General features: G+C 40.7%; 1 protein-coding gene across 2 annotated transcripts; it reads right to left on the minus strand.

The window, feature by feature from the left end:
- LOC135477698 (uncharacterized) lies at positions 1 to 23,438 on the minus strand. Of its 2 annotated transcripts, XM_064757891.1 has the most exons (11): positions 23,355 to 23,438; positions 21,854 to 21,989; positions 19,354 to 19,460; positions 17,588 to 17,733; positions 16,488 to 16,649; positions 13,080 to 13,210; positions 11,354 to 11,456; positions 10,197 to 10,328; positions 9,306 to 9,391; positions 8,004 to 8,090; positions 1 to 1,450 (listed from the first exon to the last, which is right to left on the minus strand). In XM_064757891.1, exons 2-11 carry the CDS (start codon positions 21,868 to 21,870, stop codon positions 1,369 to 1,371), a joined length of 1,053 nt encoding a protein of 350 aa, XP_064613961.1. In that variant the 5' UTR covers positions 21,871 to 21,989; positions 23,355 to 23,438; the 3' UTR covers positions 1 to 1,368. The 2 variants fall into 2 exon arrangements, with proteins under 2 accessions (XP_064613961.1, XP_064613960.1); XM_064757890.1 differs by lacking the exons at positions 1 to 1,450; positions 19,354 to 19,460; positions 21,854 to 21,989; positions 23,355 to 23,438 and adding an exon at positions 19,266 to 19,316 and having other exon boundaries at positions 7,976 to 8,090.
- Between the last annotated feature and the right edge of the window lie 1,463 nt (positions 23,439 to 24,901).

Here is a 24,901-nt window from a genome sequence, read left to right on the forward strand (position 1 = left end):
CGTATGAACTACTGAACAATTACTGTGTTTTATCCACCCCCTCCCCCCAAAGTACTCCTTTACAAAAAAACCCCACAGAAAAACAAAATGCTATACAGACCTACCATCACAGATCAACGGCATGGGATTACTTTCAATTCTCAGCAATCACGCTGCTTTAAAAACAGTAAAGCGCCTATAATTTCAATGACAGACTTTTCCCCACCTATTCACCCTGTTTTATGTTATCTTACCGTTAATCAGAGACCTTACCAACTTTTAATAATACAGCCGAATGATTATTTCAATGAAAAAAATCCTAAAATTATAGGTGATTAATGATATATACAATAAAATACGACAAAACAGAATTACTAAGTTTTAGTGAAAACAGGTCCTTGCCTATTTCAGCCCTCTTTTATCAAGTTTTCAGCAGAATTCAAATATAAGACCTCCTATTATTGTAGGTGCTCCAGTAGCAGTGGTTTTCCCCCTAGCATCCTATTAAAGCACTGACTACAATACAATGTATACCTACTGCAAAGTAAACTTCTCAATACACTGAATAAACAAATGAAAGATTGCAACTCATAAAAGTCTGAGAAATAATGGCTTATCATATACACGTAGCTTTGTTTGTGGTTTTATTACTGATACATGAATGAAAAGCTAATTTTCTATGCATGTTTCAGACATTTTCTCAGCAATTTTAAAAAGTATAATACACCAGGCCCAACAACGTCTTGATCCATTATTCCTCTTCTCCCCCAACCTCCTCAACCCCAACCAGCACCCTCAACCCCAACCCCCACCCCACAAAAAAGACACAAAACAATTAGCTCCATAAAACCCATGCAGTTCCACAAAACCCATGCAGTTCCACAAAACCCATGTATTTCCACAAAACCCATGCAGTTCCACAAAACCCATGTAGTTTCACAAACTCACGTAGTTCCGCAAACTCATGTGGTTTCATAAACTCACATAGTTCCACAAACTCGTGTAGTTCCATAAACTCATGTAGTTCCATAAACTCATGTGGTTTCACAAAACTCATATAACCCCACAAGTATCCACACAAAAAGTTTCAATACCAGTTCATAAATGTCAATACCCTTCATACTTTTCAAAATCATCCTAATATTTTTGTTTCCAACATGTATTTTCAGCATTCTCATAATTCCTCAACCTTATCACATACATGTATGAAAGAGCAACTTTTTATGCATTTTATGCATATTTTTAATTTGATTTTGGAGACAAAACTACATTTATATAGCCAACACAGGTAGAATTTGCTTGAATAAACAACAAGCGAAAAGGTTGAATAATTACAGTAGTACTTGTAAAAAAAAAAATAAATAAAAAAATTTCTACATGTATGTTACATTAGTGGGCCTTCCTTAAGTTTTCTTGATACTGTTCCAGTTCCACACCTTCCCACGTCTTATTCTTCAATGGCCGCATAAACCTGAACAAAGAAAGTCACATCTATGAATTTCTATGAAGACTAAAATGTATTCTGCTTAAATCACACATTGTAACATCCGATGTCCAGTTTCTGTGAAAATCAAATGTGATTTGCTCTATTGTAATAAACTACAAAAAACATTGATTACACTCAAGAAAACACTCTTTTCCCATCTGTGGCCAGGATTATATTCCAAGAAATCCGGTCAGAGCCCAGGGGAAACCAGGGGCCCAGGGGAAACCCACAATCTGCAGGTTGCTGACAGACTTTTCCAGGAATGGCTGGAGAGGAACCCTGCAAGAGTTGGACTTGAACTCACAGCGACCTGAGTGTATCAGATTTAAGCTCCTCATTTACTTCAGTCTTCAAGTGCTCTCTCTATTTATTTATTTATTTGATTGGTGTTTTACGCCATACTCAAGAATATTTCACTTATATGATGGCTGCCAGCACTATGGTGGATGGAAACCGGGCAGAACCAGGGGGAAACCCAAGACCATCCACAGGTTGCTGGCAGACCTTCCCAATTACGGCCGAAGAGGAATACAAAACTAAACACTTTTCCCCTGTATCATGTCAGTCCATGACACTATATTTTTTATTTATTTATCTGACTGGTGCTTTACACCATACACAAAAATATGAACAATACATTTTCGTTGATAGGGACCAGCAAAGCGTAGTAACTGGTACATTCTCAATGATACGAGATCAGCAAAGCGTAGTAACTGGTACATTCTCAATGATACAGGACCAGCAAAGGGTAGTAACTGGCACATTCTCAATGATACGAGATCAGCAAAGCGTAGTAACTGGTACATTCTCAATGATACGGGACCAGCAAAGCGTAGTAACTGGTACATTCTCAATGATACGGGATCAGCAAAGCGTAGTAACTGGTACATTCTCAATGATACGGGATCAGCAAAGCGTAGTAACTGGTACATTCTCAATGATACGGGATCAGCAAAGCGTAGTAACTGGTACATTCTCAATGATACGAGATCAGCAAAGCGTAGTAACTGGTACATTCTCAATGATACGGGATCAGCAAAGCGTAGTAACTGGTACATTCTCAATGATACGGGATCAGCAAAGCGTAGTAACTGGTACATTCTCAATGATACAGGATCAGCAAAGCATAGTAACTGGTACATTCTCAATGATACGGGATCAGCAAAGCGTAGTAACTGGTACATTCTCAATGATACGGGATCAGCAAAGCGTAGTAACTGGTACATTCTCAATGATAGGAGGCCAGAAAAGTTTAGTGACTAGTACATTATTGACAATAGGGAACCAGCAAAGTGTAGTGGATAGTACATTCTTGACGTTAAGAGAATAGCAAAGTACATTCTTGATGTTAGGGGAACAGCAAAGTGTAGTGACTAGTACATTCTCAATGATAGGAGACCAGCAAAGTGTAGTGACTGGTACATTCTCGATGTTAGGAGACCAGCAAAAGTGTAGTGAACAGTACATTCTTGATGTTAGGAGACCAACAATGTGTAGTGGCCAGTACATTGTTGATGTCAGGAGACCAACAAAGTGTAGTGACTGGTACATTGTTGATGTCAGGAGACCAACAAAGTGTAGTGACCAGTGCATTCTTGATGTCAGGAAACCAACAAAGTGTAGTGACCAGTACATTCTTGATGTTAGGAGACCAACAAAGTGTAGTGACCAGTACATTCTTGATGTTAGGAGACCAACAAAGTGTAGTGACCAGTACATTCTCGATAATAAGAGATCAGCAAAGTGTAGTGACTAGTACATTCTCGATGTAAGGAGACCAGCAAAGTGTAGTGACCAGTACATTCTCTGTGCTAGGAGACCAGCAAAATGGGCTGACCAGTACATTCTCCATGCTAGGAACCCAGCAAAGTCAGCTGACCAGTACATTTTCTTTGTTTAGAACCCAGCAAAGTATGCAGACCAGTACATTCTCTGTGCCAGGAACCCAGGAAGGTGGCCAGACCAGTACATTCTCCGCGACAGAAGCCTAGTAAAGCAGGTTGACTAGTACATTCTTTGTGATAGGAGCCCAGCAAAGTACGTTGACCAGTACATTCTCTGTGCTAGGAACCCAGCAAGGTGGGCAGAACAGTACATTCTCCACAACAGGAGCCCAAGTAAAGCAGGTTGACCAGTACATTCTCCGCGACAGGAGCCCAATAAAGTAGGTTGACCAGTACATTCTCCATCATAGGAGCCCAAGTAAAGCAGGTTGACCAGTACATTCTCCGTGACAGGAGCCCAATAAAGCAGGTGGACCAGTACATTCTCCATGATAGAAGCCCAGTAAAGCAGGTTGGCCAGTACATTCTCCACGGCAGGAGCCCAGTAAAGCAGGTTGACCAGTACATGCTCCATGACAGGAGCCCAGTAAAGCAGGTGGACCAATACATTCTCCATGATAGGAGCCCAGTAAAGCAGGTGGACCAGTACATTCTCCATCATAGGAGCCCAGTAAAGCAGGTTGACCAGTACATTCTCCGTGATAGGAGCCCAAGTAAAGCAGGTGGACCAGTACATTCTTCATCATAGGAGCCCAGTAAAGCAGGTGGACCAGTACATTCTCCATCATAGGAGCCCAGTAAAGCAGGTTGACCAGTACATTCTCCATGATAGGAGCCCAATAAAGCAGATTGACCAGTACATTCTCCATGATAGGAGCCCAGTAAAGCAGGTGGACCAGTACAATCTCCATCATAGGAGCCCAGTAAAGCAGGTTGACCAGTACATTCTCCGTGATAGGAGCCCAAGTAAAGCAGGTGGACCAGTACATTCTTCATCATAGGAGCCCAGTAAAGCAGGTGGACCAGTACATGCTCCATGACAGGAGCCCAGTAAAGCAGGTTGACCAGTACATTCTCCATCATAGGAGCCCAGTAAAGCAGGTGGACCAGTACATTCTCCGTGATAGGAGCCCAAGTAAAGCAGGTGGACCAGTACATTCTTCATCATAGGAGCCCAGTAAAGCAGGTGGACCAGTACATGCTCCATGACAGGAGCCCAGTAAAGCAGGTTGACCAGTACATTCTCCATCATAGGAGCCCAGTAAAGCAGGTGGACCAGTACATTCTCCATCACAGGAGCCCAGTAAAGCAGGTTGACCAGTACATTCTCCATCATAGGAGCCCAATAAAGCAGATTGACCAGTACATTCTCCATGATAGGAGCCCAGTAAAGCAGGTGGACCAGTACAATCTCCATCATAGGAGCCCAGTAAAGCAGGTGGACCAGTACATTCTCCATCATAGGAGCCCAGTAAAGCAGGTTGACCAGTACATTCTCCGTGATAGGAGCCCAAGTAAAGCAGGTGGACCAGTACATTCTTCATCATAGGAGCCCAGTAAAGCAGGTGGACCAGTACATTCTCCATCATAGGAGCCCAGTAAAGCAGGTTGACCAGTACATTCTCCATGATAGGAGCCCAATAAAGCAGATTGACCAGTACATTCTCCATGATAGGAGCCCAGTAAAGCAGGTGGACCAGTACAATCTCCATCATAGGAGCCCAGTAAAGCAGGTTGACCAGTACATTCTCCGTGATAGGAGCCCAAGTAAAGCAGGTGGACCAGTACATTCTTCATCATAGGAGCCCAGTAAAGCAGGTGGACCAGTACATGCTCCATGACAGGAGCCCAGTAAAGCAGGTTGACCAGTACATTCTCCATCATAGGAGCCCAGTAAAGCAGGTGGACCAGTACATTCTCCATCATAGGAGCCCAGTAAAGCAGGTTGACCAGTACATTCTCCATCATAGGAGCCCAATAAAGCAGATTGACCAGTACATTCTCCATGATAGGAGCCCAGTAAAGCAGGTTGACCAGTACATTCTCCATCATAGGAGCCCAGTAAAGCAGGTTGACCAGTACATGCTCCATGACAGGAGCCCAAGTAAAGCAGGTTGACCAGTACATTCTCCATCATAGGAGCCCAGTAAAGTAGGTGGACCAGTACATTCTCCATCATAGGAGCCCAAGTAAAGCAGGTTGACCAGTACATTCTCCATCATAGGAGCCCAGTAAAGCAGGTTGACCAATACATTCTCTATGATAGGAGCCCAGTAAAGCAGGTGGACCAGTACATGCTCCATGACAGGAGCCCAGTAAAGCAGGTTGACCAGTACATTCTCCATGATAGGAGCCCAGTAAAGCAGGTTGACCAGTACATTCTCCATCATAGGAGTCCAGTAAAGCAGGTTGACCAGTACATTCTCCATCATAGGAGCCCAGTAAAGCAGGTTGACCAGTACATTCTCCATGATAGGAGCCCAGTAAAGCAGGTTGACCAGTACATTCTCCATCATAGGAGCCCAGTAAAGCAGGTTGACCAGTACATTCTCTATGATAGGAGCCCAGTAAAGCAGGTGGACCAGTACATTCTCCATGATAGGAGCCCAGTAAAGCAGGTTGACCAGTACATTCTCCATCACAGGAGCCCAGTAAAGCAGGTTGACCAGTACATTCTCTATGATAGGAGCCCAGTAAAGCAGGTTGACCAGTACATTCGCTATGATAGGAGCCCAGTAAAGCAGGTGGACCAGTACATTCTCCATGATAGGAGCCCAGTAAAGCAGGTTGACCAGTACATTCTCCATCACAGGAGCCCAGTAAAGCAGGTTGACCAGTACATTCTCTATGATAGGAGCCCAGTAAAGCAGGTTGACCAGTACATTCGCTATGATAGGAGCCCAGTAAAGCAGGTGGACCAATACATTCGCTATGATAGGAGCCCAGTAAAGCAGGTGGACCAGTACATTCTCCATCATAGGAGCCCAGTAAAGCAGGTTGACCAGTACATTCTCCATCACAGGAGCCCAGTAAAGCAGGTTGACCAGTACATTCTCTATGATAGGAGCCCAGTAAAGCAGGTTGACCAGTACATTCGCTATGATAGGAGCCCAGTAAAGCAGGTGGACCAGTACATTCTCCATGATAGGAGCCCAGTAAAGCAGGTTGACCAGTACATCCTGGACGCTACATGTACATGTCGGAGCCCAACAAAGACCTCCAATAAGGAAATTTTGAGTTTCCATGTTACAATATTATGACATCTCTTTGCGCCATGCTCACGGCTGTCATTGCCTTATGGCACTAGAGGGCTAATCGGTGCATTTTTACACCAGGACACAGTTTTTCGGTAGGGACGATTGTAGTTCTGTGCATTTTAGGGTGTAAAGTCTTTTTTTGCTGTCAGCCTGCCGTTTTCGGTGTACAGGTGCATGCTTGGTATCAAAATGATGGAAATTGTCTTAGCTTTGGGCAGGTATGAGTTTTAATGATGAAAGTTTGAAATTATGGGCGAGAGGACACAAGGAGGCAGGTGGTGATGAGGCTGCGAGTGACATCCCCTTTGCATTGCTAAGCACCCCTCCCAGCTGTCGGCATAGAAAGGTCAAGATTTTGACGGTCAACCTATGTCAAGATTTTATGGCTTCTTTCTCACAGGCTGGGCCTGATATGCACCAAAGCTTATTGGCCACAGAATGTTTGGGACTGAGCTACAGTGCTAAACGTTAACACTGTCACTTAAGAAAAACTAATGGGGGTCTGTGGCCATCAGCAGCTATACACAACATTACAAATTCTCCACAGAAGATCACTGATTTAAGTCACTGAATTAAACAGAATCCACAGAAGATCACTGATTTAAGTCACTGAATTAAACAGAATCCACAGAACTTAATATTTTAGCACATAAAAAGCCATCGATTGCGGACAATTTTAATTACTGTATGTGCCCGCACATGTCAAAATGCACTTTGCATTAGCCATCAAGTACCATAAAACAACCACATCACGGCACCAAAGGTCACAGATAATTTGAGATCTCAATGCTCCCATATTCAGTCCTATATTTACTGTCTTTGGTTAATCAGTGCACTCCATGCTTGTGAGACTTCACTGCAATATATTATGGTGACAACATTTATTTATTTATTTATCTGATTTGTGATTTATACCGTACTCAAGAACATTTCACTTATGCAAAGGCAGGCAGCATTGTGTTGGGAGGAAACCGGGCAGAGCCAAGGGGAAAGCCATGACTATCCGCAGGCTGCATGATGACAATAATAGCTACCCGAGTGAATGCAACTATTGAAGGCAAAGAAAACACTAACATGAAGTATAAAAGACCATAGACCATAGATCAGATTAAAGACATTTGAAACTTTGGATTCTACAGTGTCCTTTTCCGGCCATATTTGGACCTGTGACGTCATATCAGGTTTCTGCCTCTTACCACAAAAAACTGTTAAATTTCATCATTCTACATGTACATATCGATATATTCGCCGAATGGGCCGTGAAACAAATTATTTCAAGTAAAAAACAAAATGGATGCGAATGTCACTGATACTCTCTGGGTCACTGACGACTTTCGTAGAATTGATGTTGTATAACCTTTTGACTCTGTTGGAAAAATCCTAAAAAAACAGATCAAACTATTTTCCGAGAGAGTGTTTAATGATCTTTCATTTGATATGTACATGTATTTTGTTTTGGTGTCTTCTTTGCCCTTAAAGTACCACATATTGACTCACTTGTCCATGACTTCTTCTAGCGTCGATTTCTCCAGCTCTGTCAACTCTGTGAACACCGAGGCTAGGTTTTTGTCCAGATTAGCAAGGCTGTGTAAAGAAGTGCAAGTCAGTAATGCTCTGATTCATTTGAAACATACGTACGTGACTAAGTCACTCATTTTGCCAGATTCTGACAGATTAATTCGGAAGGCAGAATATAATATCCCACAAGAAAATGTCCCATCATGCAGTCAGCTGATTATGAGATTTACAGAGTCTAATGTTGACCTGTTTCTCCTTCAAGCATAAGTCACATGAATCACAAAAGCATTGTGTTTTGGACTTCACGTAGAAATGATTTCACTGTTTATTCGCTTGTAACATTACGGAATAAAATTGACATACTTAGTAAATGACAGTTTTATCCACAAATGAAAATTAATTTTCATTTATTATTATTTTATGATGTAAGATATCAAGAGTGCATTGCAGTTTGTATTAAAAGTAAATGAAGAATCAAAACAGAATGCAGTCTCAAATTGCAAAAGAATTTAATTTTTTTTAGCAAGGTAAATGAATTAATGGGAAATAAAGTCCAAAAATGAAGAAATCATCAGTACAAAGACCAATCAAAAAAAAACTGTGTCTAAAAATTATTTTACTTGCTTATTTTATACCTTTTTTTTCAATGAGCACAATGTTTTGAAATGCTTTTATTTTATGGTGATCTTTATGGACCATATTGATAGTTTATGTCAAGGATTACATTCAAATATTTAATGTCAGATTTTCTTTTTCATGCTCAAAAAGTTAACCCAAATTTTATTCAGACCTAAACTTTAGGTGCAGAAAAAGTTGTGTTATCTCAATGGTAACATGTAGTAGCACATCATGCATATGGTCCATAAAGCCCACCATAGAATCAAAACATTTCAAAAAATTTGACTGCGTTCAACTCAAATTAATAAGAAACATAAGTATAATAAAAGTGCTAAACACAAAGAAAACACTAAAATGCTAAATACTTCAGATGAAAGGCCATTATACACTGTCCATGAAAATACATGCCGTTTATATTTTAGAATTTATCCCATGAGTAAAATGTTTAAATAAAACATTGCATTCTAAGGTGGTCATTTCTGAGGCTACCTACATCCATAGTTTTGCTGGAACGTTTCATATGCATTTTAGTACATTGAAAACAGTGCTTTATGGTCTTTCATATGACATATACTCCAAGCTGGTGGTTCTTTTACCTATAAAAGCATATAGGCCTACAGGAAGAACAAGAAAAAATAAAAAGGAATGTGAAGAGCAACTCACCTTGCAGTACTCACTAATGTGGTTGGAATGTCTTCTTGATCCAGGATGAACTTCATAGCCAGTTTGGAAATATCTACATCTTTGCTCTAAAATCCACAACCACAGTAATGGTTGAAATACCGCACATTGTTGAATTTTCTGGACTTCTTTTATTTATTTATCACCAGTTTTATCAGCAGTTTTTCAGTCATAACGTCCTGGTGAAGTTCACCAAGTACACCCAGAAGATTGGCCAACACAGAACTGACCGCTGCCTGAAGGACTTCATCATGCAAGGCCATAGAAATCCAGGAGGAATAGGTTTATTCAATAATCTGATTGTTGTTCAATTTCCTGCTCTTTTTTTCCCCTCAGTTTTAAGGATGGAGGAAACCAGAGTGTCCTGAGTAAACCACCGATCTTTGGCAAGTTACTTACAAACTTTCCCACGCCTAACGTACAGATATGCACCCCATTTTCTTGGCAAACAAGCAGTCTTCAAATCTATAAATTTCATGTCCAAGTCTGGGTTTGAACCCGTGCTTCATGACTAAATGCAATCGCTTTTAGCCACTTATCCATGATCTCCTCACAGCAGGTAACGGACCTACAACACTAACCATAAACTGACATTCATACAACATGTCATGTACATTTATTCATTTATTTCATGGGTGTTTTACTTCATGCTCAAGTTTTGGGAACAGTTTTGTCTGGAGCTTTCAATGGCACTGACTTTATCTCGCCTTCATATTCGCTTTAATGTCCAGGTCTTGTTGCCCTGTGGGACACTCTTCTGCTCTCAGCCAGTGATTTATCCCCAGTAATATTCACAGGCGCGTAAGTCTTTGTGTCACCTACACCTGGATATGTCACACTGAGGTACTGCTAGGCTAAGCCCACCCATCTCACCTGACAATAAGCTACAGCCTTCATGCAAGCCTCCTTTATATCGTCTGTGGCAGGGTGCCAGGAAGGCGGGCCACGATTGGACAGGAGACCCATGCTGATGGGTGATGCATTGACAACCCCAACACCTTTCTCCTGGAAAATTCAAAATGACATGAGAATGAATTACCTGAACCTTCAATGGCTTGATCCATACATAATTTCTTTTGAAACATTTTCCACTCAAGACCAGAGGTTTTAGTCACCTCTGCAGACATGCTTCACTTATCAAAACATGGAGGTGAAAATATTGTCTAAATAACATGGAAGTCAAACTCTGCTTCACGGTGACATACAAGTCCAAAACTACAATTTGTTGATTGTTCACAGCTTGTGTCTACATATTTATTTATCTATTTGATTGGTGTTTTACGCCGTACTCAAGAATATTTCACTTATACGACTGCGGCCAGCATTATGGTGGGTGGAAACCGGGCAGAACCAGGGTGTGGGGGGGGGGAACCCATAACCATCCGCAGGTTGCTGGCAGACTTTCCCATGTAATGCCAGAGGAAGAAGAAGCCAGCATGTGCTTGACTTGAACTCACAGCGGCGCCTTTGGTGAAAAACTCTTGGGTCATTGCGCTGCGCTCACGCGCTAACCACCTCGGCCACAGAGACCTTAGGTCTACATATGCTGTGCAGATTTTTCTGTTGTCTATATCAGGCATAAGCTTCCCAGTTTATCTTTCTGCTTGTCGTTTGCTAACCAAGCAGTACCACAGGCCTGAGAAGTGCCAGGCCGTGCACACTCTGAAATGTCATCTATACAAGGGATGCAAAAGCCATTCATTAATACAAAAGTATTCAGGGGATCATTTTCCTTTTTTTTTTTTTTTTTTTTCATTTTTATATTCAGGAAAGTAATTTAGACGGCGATGAAACAAAAGACACCAGGATGAAAAACAAAAACCTACTTCACAAGCCTCTTTATTTCTCATTTTTAGCAATTACAGTCAGTCTATGCCAAATCCAGAACATTTTCCTATATATTTATACTTTGCCTAAACAGAGGGAATGTCTCATACCTTAATACAGTATTGATCATCATATTACAGCCTTCAATGTCTTCCAAAAGAAAAGGATTTAACTTAAGTAAAATACTTACAAGAAAGTCATACCTTGAAGTAAGGGAGATAATCCACTAGGGAGTTGTCATTCATTGACCCATGGCAGTAAGTCAGAATTGTGTCAATTTTCACTTGGCTCCTTTCTAAAACTGTTCTTAAAACAAAAATATTTGTATAAATATAAATTTAATCACAAACAACTTAATAATTGAAATCGTCAAATAATCTAGTTTCAAATACATGCAGTAAAAAGGGGATAACCTTCCCACACATTTGAGGCACAGTAACCTTGTCGGTTGTTTTTAGTTAAGCACAACATTGTTTTTGTAGCTAGTACAAATTTATATCTCTCGTTATCTTCAATAGGTGTCCAGAAATCCACAATTAACTTTGCAAGATGTCTCCATCTGACAGTACCTTTGGAAACGTCACTTAAACTGAGTTTAAAGCAAACAATCACAGGGTTGCTATTCTTAGAATCATGAAGGCGATGAATTTTCTTACGACGAACACCCTTTACACAGAAACTATTTATTTATTTTATGTGATTGGTATTTAACACTGTGAATTGTCTACTTATACACTGCTGTATGACCAGTCAGATTTATGGGTCAACCAGAGTGCCCAGATTAAACCACTGACCTTCGCTATTTGTACATGCCAAGCCTCACGGCTTAAGTGAGTGAGTGCTTGGGGTTTAACATCGTATTTAACAATTTTTCAGTCATATGACAACAAATGAAGCCTAAGAGTGCATGTAATGTGCCTCCTTTTGGATTTCCACTGCTCCTTTCTCTAGTGCTGCTTCACTGAGACGCCTTACCAAAGGCAAGTAAGCCGCCCCGCCCAAGCCATTATACTTATACTGGTCAACTAGTAGTTGCACTATCCCCTTCATGCTGAATGCCAAGCAAGAAAGTAACAACTTCCTCTTTTAAGGTCTTGGGTGTGACGCAACCCATAATTGACCCTGGATCCACCTCTCCTGAAGCGGACGCTCTACCAACTGTGCTATTGAGGCCTCTCATCATGGCTTAAAGCCGTAGCCGAGAAGAGCCAGTGAGAGCTGGATTTGAACACTTAACCCTACTGGTCAACATCCTGATGATCACACAGAGCCAGTGCCAACTTTCTCAAAACTTCCTAAGTTATATTTCCCGAAACTTGTTTCGCAAAAGACCTTTTTTACGTTATACCTCCGTAAGACAACTTTACTTTCAAAAAAAGTTACGAAAAACTGATTTACGAAGTTTTGTGAAAGTAGTCTAAACATCTCAACCAGTGACGACCATACTGTGAAAGAAGACATTTTTATGGTTGGTACCTCAACAACAACGGGAATCAGGGCAGAGTCGTGGCCGATTTAGAACCCTATATACAGGGGTTGGGCATCACTAGCTTTGGGCATCCAAACAAGTGAAGGAAACAAAAATCATAAGAAAAAGATGTTCAATCAATCAATCAATCAATCAGTCAAAAAAACAAAAGTTTGGAAAGGTTCATCTGGTTTTATAATACCGCCAACAGACGTATGAAATACATGTGCCAAGCAAACTGGCCAAGCTGTACGATCGAAGCACTCTTAATGTTAAGAGCACGTAGCTACCATCGCAACCAGAAATGTAGGCATTACGTCACCACTGCACTTACAAGCTTTTAGCATTGAGTGGGCTTCAAACAAGTTGGCCCTTAGCACTAGAAAATGTCTTGTATGGGTGCCCATGTAAAATGTTGTCAGACCCAGGGGAGGGTAGGTACTTAGTCATAATAAACTTACTTGAAATTTTCCAGTGGGTACCCTGTTATTCCAATAAATTTGGCCTTGCCAGAGTCCTTGACCTTCTGAAGGGCAGGCAATGTCTCTTGGATAACAATGTCAAGGTTGGGAGCAAACTCCATATCGTGCACCTGCGAATTAGATTTGCTTGTTTTACTTCACTATTTGCTAAAAATTCACCCCAAAGTATATTTTTCCAAATTTAAGTCGTCAAATATGCCCAGAAGGGGGCAAGTCTCTCTACTGACATGTATGTCAAGTGCTGCCTGCTCAGTAGGCTATGCTGAGGACATCAGGAAAATGAGGGTGGTATAAATACACAGAAAATAGACAGGTTATTATAAATATACAAAACATGCCTCAAAAATGATTATTTCTTCTCATTTCTTTTGGCATTACTGTCTTCATTTCGTTTAAAATTATAATCTTCATTTCAAAGTTCATTTTCGCGTACCCTATGAGGACTTGAAATATCCTCTGATACATGGTACATTGTAGGTCTACCAGACATCAAGCTGACTCCTTCAATTAAGGATTAAACATGCCTTGATCACTGCCACATAAGGTAACACATACAATTTGTAACTTGTCATTAGCAAGCACATGGTTATTAAGTCTACAGACACCTATATTGGCAGGTTTAGGCGCGTCTGCATTTATTAGTAAAACTGTACGACACCTGCAATGATACTTTAATATGCTGTTTTAATTACATTTATGTATATTTTGGTTTGTACATGTAATCAGCACGAGCTGGTCTAAAATTTCTCTTTTAGTATGCCAGAAGGGAACTAGTAGCTGGCCAGTGGTTCAACTGGTAATATATGTACTTGCACTGGACTAATTGCAGAAAGCTACATTTTGCTGGTCACCATAGCTATAGAAAGCAACCATTGGCTTACTCTACACATTTCACACATGCAGGTTTGCTACATGTAAGAGCCTGCATGGCCCAGTGATCACGAAGGGATCTTTGATCTTGGATCGCGTCAGCTAGTGCTTGGAATTTACTTGGATGGACTGATTGGTACTGATGAACTGACTGATGGATTGACTAATTGGTACTGATGACCTTACTGATGAACCAACTGATTGGTACTGATGAACTGACTGGTGGATCGACTGATTGGTACTGATGAACTGACTGATGGACAGGTTGATTGGAACTGATAAACTGACTGATGGACGGGTTGATTGGTACTGATGAACTGACTGATGGATGGATTGATTGGTAGTGGTGAACTGACTGATGGATGGACTTATTGGTACTGATGAACTGACTGATGGATGGACTGATGAACTGACTGATGGATGGACTGATTGGTACTGATGAACTGACTGATGGATGGACTGTTTGATACTGATGAACTGACTGATGGATGGACTGATTGGTACTGATGAACTGACTGATGGACAGGTTGATTGGAACTGATAAACTGACTGATGGACGGGTTGATTGGTACTGATGAACTGACTGATGGATGGATTGATTGGTAGTGGTGAACTGACTGATGGATGGACTTATTGGTACTGATGAACTGACTGATGGATGGACTGATGAACTGACTGATGGATGGACTGATTGGTACTGATGAACTGACTGATGGATGGACTGATGAACTGACTGATGGATGGACTGATTGGTACTGATGAACTGACTGATGGATGGACTGATTGGTACTGATGAACTGACTGATGGATGGACTGACTGATACTGATGAACTGACTGATGGAAGGACTAAGTGGTTACTGAAGAACTGACTGATGGATGGACTGATTAGTACTGAATGGATGGACTGATGAACTGATTGATGGATGAACTAAGTGGTACTGAAGAACTGATTGATGGATTGACTGATTGGTACTGAATGGATGGACTGATGAACTGACTGATGGATGGACTGAGTGGTACTGAAGAACTGACTGATGGATGGACTGATTGATACTGAATGGATGGACTGATGAACTGACTGATGGATGGATTGACTGGTACTGAAGAACAGGCTGATGGATGGACTGATTGGTACTGATGAACTGGCTGATGGATGGACTGATTGGTACTGATGAACTGACTGATTGGTACTGATGAACTGACTGATGAATGGACTGATTGGTACTGATGAACTGACTGATTGGTACTGATGAACTGATTGATGGATGGACTGATTGGTACTGATGAATTGACTGATGGATGGACTGATTGGTACTGATGAACCGACTGATTGGTACTGATGAACTGACTGATGGATGGACTGATTGGTACTGATGAACTGACTGATGGATGGACTGATTGGTACTGATGAACTGACTGATGGATGGACTGATTGGTACTGAATGGATGGACTGATGGATGGACTGATTTGTACTGAAGAACTGACTGATTGGTACTGATGAGCTGACTGACCAATGGACTGATTTGTACTGATGAACTGACTGATGGATGGACTGTTTGGTACTGATGAATTGACTGATGGATGGACTGATTGGTACTGATGAACCGACTGATGGATGGACTGATTGGTACTAATGAACTGACTGATGGGTAGACTGATTGGTACTGATGAACTGACTGATGGATTGACTGATTGGTACTAATGAACTGACTGATGGATGGACTGATTGGTACTGATGAACTGACTGATGGATGGACTGATTGGTACTGATGAACTGATTGGTGGATCGACTGATGAATGGACTGATTTGTACTGATGAACTGACTGATTGGTACTGATGAACTGACGGATGGATGGACTTATTGGTACTGATGAACTGACTGATGGACGGACTGATTGGTACTGATGAACTGATTGGTGGATCGACTGATGAATGGACTGATTTGTACTGATGAACTGACTGATTGGTACTGATGAACTGACGGATGGATGGACTGATTGGTACTGATGAACTGACTGGTGGATGGACTGATTGGTACTGATGAACTGACTGATGGATGGACTGATTGGTACTGATGAACTGACTGATGAATGGACTGATGAATGGACTGATTTGTACTGATGAACTGACTGATTGGTACTGATGAACTGACTGGTGGATTGACTGATGGATGGACTGATTGGTACTGATGAACCAACTGATTGGTACTGATGAACTGACTGGTGGATGGACTGATTGGTACCGATGAACTGACTGATTGGTACTGATGAACTGATTGATGAATGGACTGATTGGTACTGATGAACTGACTGATGGATGGACTGATTGGCACTGATGGACTGACTGATGGATGGACTGACTAGTACTGGCGAACTGACTGATGTACTGACTGATGGATGGACCGATTGGTACTGATGAACTGACTGATGGAAGGACTGATTGGTACTGATGGATGGTCTGATTGGTACTGATGTACTGACTGATGGATGGACTGACTGGTACTGACGAACTGACCTGTATGACATCGACATATTCCAGGCCCAGCCGTTGTAGGCTCTCGTCTACACTGCGGATGGTGCGCTCAGCCGAAAAGTCGAACATTTTGGCTGTCTCTGGCAAGTAACGGCACACCTTGGTGGACAAGTAATACGTCTCCCTGGGGATGTTTTGTAGGGCCTGTCACAACAGACAATCAAAATAATACATGTAGACGATTTTTGAAAGCTGTAAAATAAACTAGTGTTCTTGTGTCACATTAGACTCTGATTACTTAGGTCACGTAACATTAAACTAAGATTACTTACGTCACGTAAGAATAAACTAAGATTATTGAGGTCACATAACATTAATCTAAATATTACTTCGGTCACGTAACATCCATACCAAATTTCCTTTTTCTTTTGCAATACATCACCATTGATATATAGGAATGAAACATTTAAAAGTACTGTCCCTTTAACTGTAGTGTGGTAATTTGTACTTTTAGCAAAGGTTTGCTCTCTCAGGGTGCCTTTTTGGATTTTGGTTTTAATGGCATAAATTATGACATACTAGTATGTAATGGCACCCAGATTAATACAGCCTAATGGAAACCACCAGACTTAAAGCAGCAGCTGGATTTGAACATGTGACCTCACTAGCCTAACATCCATCTTCTCCAGGGAGAACAAAGCCAGTGAAGGTCCCGGACTCACAACACAATATGGCTTTCAACAACAGATTAAACATTCATATCGTGGCGAAAACATGCTAGAACCAGGTAACAGCTGTTTTTTTCACACGAGAACAAATATTAAAGAGGCGCTATTAAAACAAGCTAAGAGTATATTGGCCAAATTTAAGTACTTGGTCTAATTAGTAAAGCTGGGGACCCACAAGAACATGAACAGCTGCCAAATAAAAAACTTCCCTAAACACTTGCATAGCCTGAGGATTACAGGGGAAACATAGCAGCTCACCAATATGTTCTTCAGCTTCCTGCCCCACCCCCTCCCCCCCCTTCCCACATTCATAGTATATACTTCACCTTACTTTGTACTGGCGAACTAAAATCTGTAACTTTTGAATAAATTGGAAGAGAAAATGCATCACCCATAGACAGCTATAGCCATTACCTTTCCGAGGACAGATTCTGACTTTCCGTGGCCATACCAGGGCGCAGTGTCGATGTAATTAATGCCACTCTTCACAGCATGCTCCACTACTCTGAGGGATTCGCTGTCATCAGTCGCTCTGAAAACGCTGCCCAAGGCAGAGGCTCCTGAAGTGACACGGAGATGGCAATAAAAACAGATAGACTGTCGAAGGTCTGACAATGGCCTACAGCTTACCTGCATATGGAGGTACATATTATCGATTGTTCGTTAATGCCAAACTTGAAAGAAAAAAGAACACATTTATGTTTTTAAATTTAATGAAATTTTCACTTACACAATGGTGGTGGAAGAAAGCAGAGTGCTCAGGGTCTTAGCCATCGACCTTTGGCAAGATATTTGGCAAACTTTCTTAAGAGTGATGTAGAGAAATGCACAGTATTTAGTAAGTTACTGACGAACTTTCTTGCATTTGATGGACAGACACCGCTTGCACACCATATTGTTGGCCAACAAGGTGGTTCCAATAAAACGTATGGTAGACAGTGCAAAACCACCGTCACTAGTACCTCACTATTGAAGGTTGGGGGTGGTGGGGAGGGAATCTACAAATTCTTTATTTTAGGCCGGGCTTTGAAGCTGACCCTCATGGGTATCCGTGATGGAAAGACATGCACCTTTCACTACTAGACCTTTTATGTGCTCCATAAGTGCTGAATGTACAACTGTACCTATGTTTTTACTCACCAAAATTGACTATAACGGAGCTCAGAAGTCTGTACATCATCTTCATTATGTTGATTACCTAAGTTTGTACTCACCAAAGCTGAGTACAGACACATCCATACCCGTGGAGCCCAGAGATCTGTACACCATCTTGATGGCGTGTGTACCTATGTTTTTACTCACCAAAGCCGAGTATAGACACATCCATACTTGTGAAGCCCAGAGATCTGTACACCATCTTGATGGTGTGTGTACCTATGTTTTTACTCACCAAAGCTAAGTATGGACACATCCATGCCTGTGGAGCCCAGAGATCTGTACGCCTTCTTGATGACATGTGTACCTATGTTTTTACTCACCAAAGCTGTGTATATACACATCCATACTTGTGAAGCCCAGAGATGTGTACACCATCCTGATGATGTGTACCTATGTTTTTACTCACCAAAGCTGAGTATAGACACATCCATACTTGTCAAATACAGAGATCTGTATACCATCTTGATGACGTGTGTACCTATGTTTTTACTCACCAAAGCTGAGTATGGACACATTCATACTTGTGAAGTACAGAGATCTGTACACCATCTTGATGGCGTGTGTACCTATGTTTTTACTCACCAAAGCTGAGTATAGACACATCCATGCCTGTGGAGCCCAGAGATCTGTACACCATCTTGATGACGTGTATACCTATGTTTTTACTCACCAAAGCTGAGTACAGACACATTCATGCCTGTGGAGCCCAGAGATCTGTACACCATCTTGATGACGTGTGTACCTATGTTTTTACTCACCAAAGCTGAGTACAGGCACATCCATACTTGTGAAGCACAGAGATCTGTACACCATCTTGATGATGTGTGTACCTATGTTTTTACTCACCAAAGCTGTGTATATACACATCCATGCCTGTGGAGCCCAGAGATCTGTATACCATCTTGATGGCGTGTGTACCTATGTTTTTACTCACCAAAGCTGAGTATGGACACATCCATGCCTGTGGAGCCCAGAGATCTGTATACCATCTTGATGACGTGTGTACCTATGTTTTTACTCACCAAAGCTGAGTATGGACACATCCATGCCTGTGGAGCCCAGAGATCTGTATACCATCTTCTTCACTGCGGCTTCGTCATGATATCCAGCCTTGTATGTAGCTGGCAAGCTGCCAATTGTAGAGCAGATTGTCAAAGAAATTAAAAAACGTGACTGTAAAGGTTTTATAATGTTTTATAATTTGAGGGGGTCCCACAGCTACTTTATCACTATTTATATTTAGTTAGGTATTTGGCTATTGCTTAACCACCACACTAAAGAATTCTTCACTTATGCAATCACAATAAGCTTTTATGTGCAATCATAAACCACTGGCCTTTGGCAAGTTACTGATGAACTTTCCCACATGTAGAGACGCACAGACAACCATATCACATTGTGTGTGGTATAGACAAGTGAACTTCAACAAACATTTAACCACGCAAACGGCCACACAAACGTCGTTAACCATCTATTAATTGTGACCAAGTCACCTTAAGCGGTAATATCTTGTCACCACAGTGTCCGTTTCACATGATTATTTTCCTCGGTGAGTTGTCCACTGGTTTATAATAATGGTGTTAATGCCAAAAATCAGGTCTCTGATTCTCCTTGGTTTGCAAAACAGCTGCAGATTGTAGATATTGGGTTATTTCTTTCTTTTCTTCATATAACAAAATCTGTACACACCACACTTAGTCTGCATACGTCAAACAGTATATACACGTTGTAATACCATATTGTTCTTAACATAAAATTCAGTGAAAGATGAAAATCTTCAGAGGCTAATAAGGGTCAAAAAGTTTATATGATAAATCAGTAAGTTTTTTCAGCAGGATACCATCCTGTCTTCTAAAAGAAAAACCTCAAAAACACCTTTTTAACACCAACCAGAACTCCCAACATAAGGCACAATGAGTACGTTTAAGTTATGATCCCATCTTTTGGTCATTTACAGTTATTCTCTCATGTTGACACTACAATTACTTAAATCCAAAGCGCCGCCATCTTATAAGTTTTTCATGAACAGGTGGGTTGTTTCTGTAACTTGAGAAGGCAGCTGTTTTCACCCATACGCATACCTTGTTTAGCCTTTTAGCCATTAAAATGTGAGGTACAATTAAAGTGACGCCCCATTGTGTTTCCTGTTTGTCTAAAGTGACGCCTCCTGTGGCCTTCCATAAGACCTCAATACTATACACTGTTACAGGTAAATTTAGAACGCTACCAATTTATTTATTTATTTGATGGGTTTTTTCCGCCGTACTCAAGGATATTTCACTTATACGATGGCGGCCAGCATTGTGGTGGGAGGAAACCGGGCACAGCGTGGTGGAAACCCACGACCATCCGCTCTATCCGCAGGTAGCTGACAGAGCTTCCCACGTACGGCCAGAGAGGAAACCAGCATGAGCTGGACTTGAACTCACAGCGACCGCATTGGTGAGAGACTCCAGGGTTATTACGCTGCCCTAGCTCGCTAACCAACTGACCCACAGAGGCCCCCGTGAGGGCGTATATACCCTAATTCTTCTAATGTTTGTGACAGATATTAGCAGCGTTGAAAGTAGAATATTAGATTTTTTTACCTGCCTTTTGGAAATGTAAAGATATTAGTTCATTGGATGGTCTAATCAAGTGAGAAGAAAGACATTTCTGCTACGATTACAAATTTTAGAAGCCATGGGGTACACATGTATATACCGACCTAAATAACGAAGAAACAAGAGTCTCTATACTACAATGCACAATCCGATTCTGTGTTTTTCTTCGTTTTACAATCTTGACACATGTAGTTCCCTTTATAGATAAATAATGTTTACTGTAGTACATGTGTACTTCCATAGAAGAGCACTTAACAAATTTATAATCCAAACCGTTAATTTTATGAACATGTACTTTTACTACTTGCCCCTGTAAACCATTGAAATCTTCAGTTATAATAAAAATCAGTAATCTGCAGCAACCAGTGCAAATGAGCTTTTAGACATTCACAAGTATTAAGGACTTAACTGTAACACTACAAAGTCTGAACCAGTATGTCCTTATGGTATATGAAAGACCCAGGGTAAGCTACCCTGATCCCCTGCACATTATAAGGTCAAGTCCAGCTCTACAAAGGTCTTCAGAGTAGGTGATCAAGAAACTTTGGCTAGTGGGTAACATGATCCAATAATATTAACAATGTGGAGCTCAGCCAGTGTTCTTTTCTATGCCTGCCTTTTTAAACTCTAAACACAAAGTTACCATATAGGGGTAAAGAGCCTGTAGCAGGCCTACTTTTAGGACAGAAAACAGATGTTATAAGATGTGACTATATTCATTAATTACCAACAACACACCTGTCCATGTAATGGGGGTTTAACTGGCTGCTAACAGACAAAATAAACAGGATTTTTTTTGTATGAGGCTGAATTCTGTTACAGGTCAAAAGAACGTAATGCGACATAAAGTCCCAGGGGATTTAACTACAGGCCAATGTACCACACACATTACGCATCATGCAGATTTCTTTTTACTAACCTTGATGTGGTAGACATGGTTGTATTTGACCACTTCAACTTCTCTACGCTCTTTGGGTGGCAATATCCCTGATAACAGCTTATGTTCAAGTTTCTTGGACTTAACTAAGGAAATCAACCGTGCACATGTCCACTACCTGAAACCAAACAACAGAGGAGTCTAGTTGACATCAAGCTGACCCACTACTCTACTTCCGTATGTATATCTATGTGTATCAAAGATCCACAGATAAGTTAGGCCACACCAAACTGTTTTCTGTGGTTACAGTATACATGAAATGGAACTCTACAAGCAACATCATAATTTTAAGGGAAATTACAAAGTTATGCAGTATCTATAGTGCTGGGTCACTGCACCCACATCCACATAATTCAGTGTGAGTTGCAAGGTGGGGTATCTTGATTGCTGACTGCATGGCTGTGTGTAACAGGGTGACACAGCACTATAAATATTGTATCCTGACACAACAGATCCACATAATGCATAGTTACTTGCAAGGTAGAATATCCTGACTGCTGACTGCATGGCTGTGTGTAACAGGGTGACACAGCACTATAAATATTGTATCCTGACACAAGATATCCACATAATGCAGTGTGACTTGCAAGGTGGGGTATCTTGACTGCTGACTGTTCGGCTGTGTTTAACAGGGTGACACAGCACTATAAATACTGTATCCTGGCAAAAGATATCCACATAATGCAGTGTGAGTTGCAAGGTGGGGTATCTTGACTGTTGACTGCATGGCTGTGTGTAACAGGGTGACACAGCACTATAAATACTGTATCCCGGCACAAGATATCCACATAATGCAGTGTGACTTGCAAGGTGGGGTATCTTGACTGCTGACTGCATGGCTGTGTGTAACAGGGTGACACAGCACTATAAATATTGTATCCTGGCACAAGATATCCACATAAACTTATGGATAATCTCTTATTCATATCAGATTGACTGGTGCTGCCTGAAACTAATCTGGTTACCTGATGTTACATTGGAAGTGTAATTGTGATAACTTAACTGTACTGAGTATTTCACACGAAATATATGATCTGTATAAGAGCAACACGAAAATGGCGCAAAATATTAATAAATAACTGTCGTCTTCTACCCGCACCTCAGCTGTTAAGTTCTAAAACAATGACACATTACCGTTTGAGTACCGTATTCAGAGGAACTCTCGTATCGGCTGACCGAGTCTGAGACAAATCACCACAATCGAACATTAGACCTAGAGATTTTTTTGGGACACTGAACTGTGAGTCTTCCTACATGCCTTATGCGTGTCTAACATTTTATTGCGAACGAAAATGAAATATAAGGGTTTTCATGGAGTTATTTTTGATACAGGTATGTGTTGTTGACGACTAATTACAGCAACAACAGTCAAATTTAACCGATTGTCACAGAATTCTGGTATAAAAATGTACTCAATGTTGGCTTAGAACTCATAGTTTATGAAATATAAAGGTATATATTGCTGGAGTGTATATGATCTTACCTCAATTAGAGGCTATTTAGATATTTATTTCCGACCGAAATGATTCACGTCACTTCGCCACGGTTTGCAAAGTCCGCCATGATGTTCAGCATTTCGGATTGGACGCTTTGGAATCTAGGATTTTGATAATTACGAAAACGGCTCGTCTGCTATATTGGTATCGTTCGAAAGAGCAGGTTTTATAGCATCAGTGTTCTTCAGATTAATATTTAATATAGCACTATTTGACGGAAATTACAGGGCTTTTCTTTATGTTGGCATGGGGAAAATTACGCTCTGCAGAGAGCAGAGCAAAGCCCGTATTCTTAATCTGTAAAGGTCATAAGACTGGGTTTTAAAGAGAAATCCGCTACATTATGATACATGGTATAAAGACACAAAGCAGCAAGGATGTGAATATTATTTCTCTTTTGAACCATAACATCATAAACCGTAATTTTCCTACTAATTTAAATTAGCCGTAGGCCTTATCACGTGTGCACTGGGACAGGCTTTGGCCATATAATTACGACTTACTGCGCTTACAAGGCTATGCTGCTTTGGGCTGCAGTTTGGGTGCATCCAATATTTATGAGTACATTTTCGCTCATTTTGAGGCCAATGCCAGTAACTTGATCACCTACATGTAGGTCGATCTCCTATGGGAGGGGATATATATATATATATATATATATATATATATATATATATATATATATATATATATATATATATATTTTTTTTTTTTTTTTTTTTTCTTTTTTTTTACATCTGGGCCCATTTATTTCGGGCAAAACCTTTTTGAAAAAAAAACATAATCCGGATGTCCAAAATATCCCTCTTCCATCCGCTAAGATTTATAAAGATTTATAAAGAGAGAAAACTAAGAAATGACAGGATGTCATGTTGCTTAGTGCTTTAATGGAGAAATGTAGCAATCAGAAGAGAACACAGTGCCCATGAAAATCCATTATTGCACTTAGTACCTAAACGGGAGTATTTGTGGAAATAATTACCAAGTTGTATACAATTTTTAGCATGTAGAAGTTTAGATGATAAGAAAGATGTATGTTACATTTCATTGAAATAGGTTCAGTACTATAGATAGAGTTGCATAGACAAAATTTTAATACACGGTAAAGCACTGTTACGCAAAGCCCTAAACTGGCGTCATTATGAAAATAATTATCCAAATGTGATTGAACTAAACGATGCACAAGCTCAGATGACAGGCAAGATATAAGTTTCATTAAAATGGGCGCATTAGTTTAGGAGGAGATACATGTACAAAATCATGTTTACAGACAGAGTGGTTCCACTTGTGTCAGAAATCATAAATGAATGACTATAAAATTTTCATGGCCTTACACACACATACTGCCAGGTCATCAGTCATGTAGAGCAGTGATACACACTTTATCAGGGCCGCTTTTAATGCATTTTAAATACTCTTCTCACAAACTGTGGCTAAGTGTACCGAATATCTCAACATAAGTAAATCATTTCATTGATAACAGCAGACCAGGTTGATTGTTTATCTGACCTATCTACCTCCCTCACGCCTCCCC

Source organism: Liolophura sinensis, chromosome 11 (assembly GCF_032854445.1).
Source record: "Liolophura sinensis isolate JHLJ2023 chromosome 11, CUHK_Ljap_v2, whole genome shotgun sequence".
In the NCBI taxonomy this organism is placed as follows: Eukaryota; Metazoa; Mollusca; class Polyplacophora; order Chitonida; family Chitonidae; genus Liolophura; species Liolophura sinensis.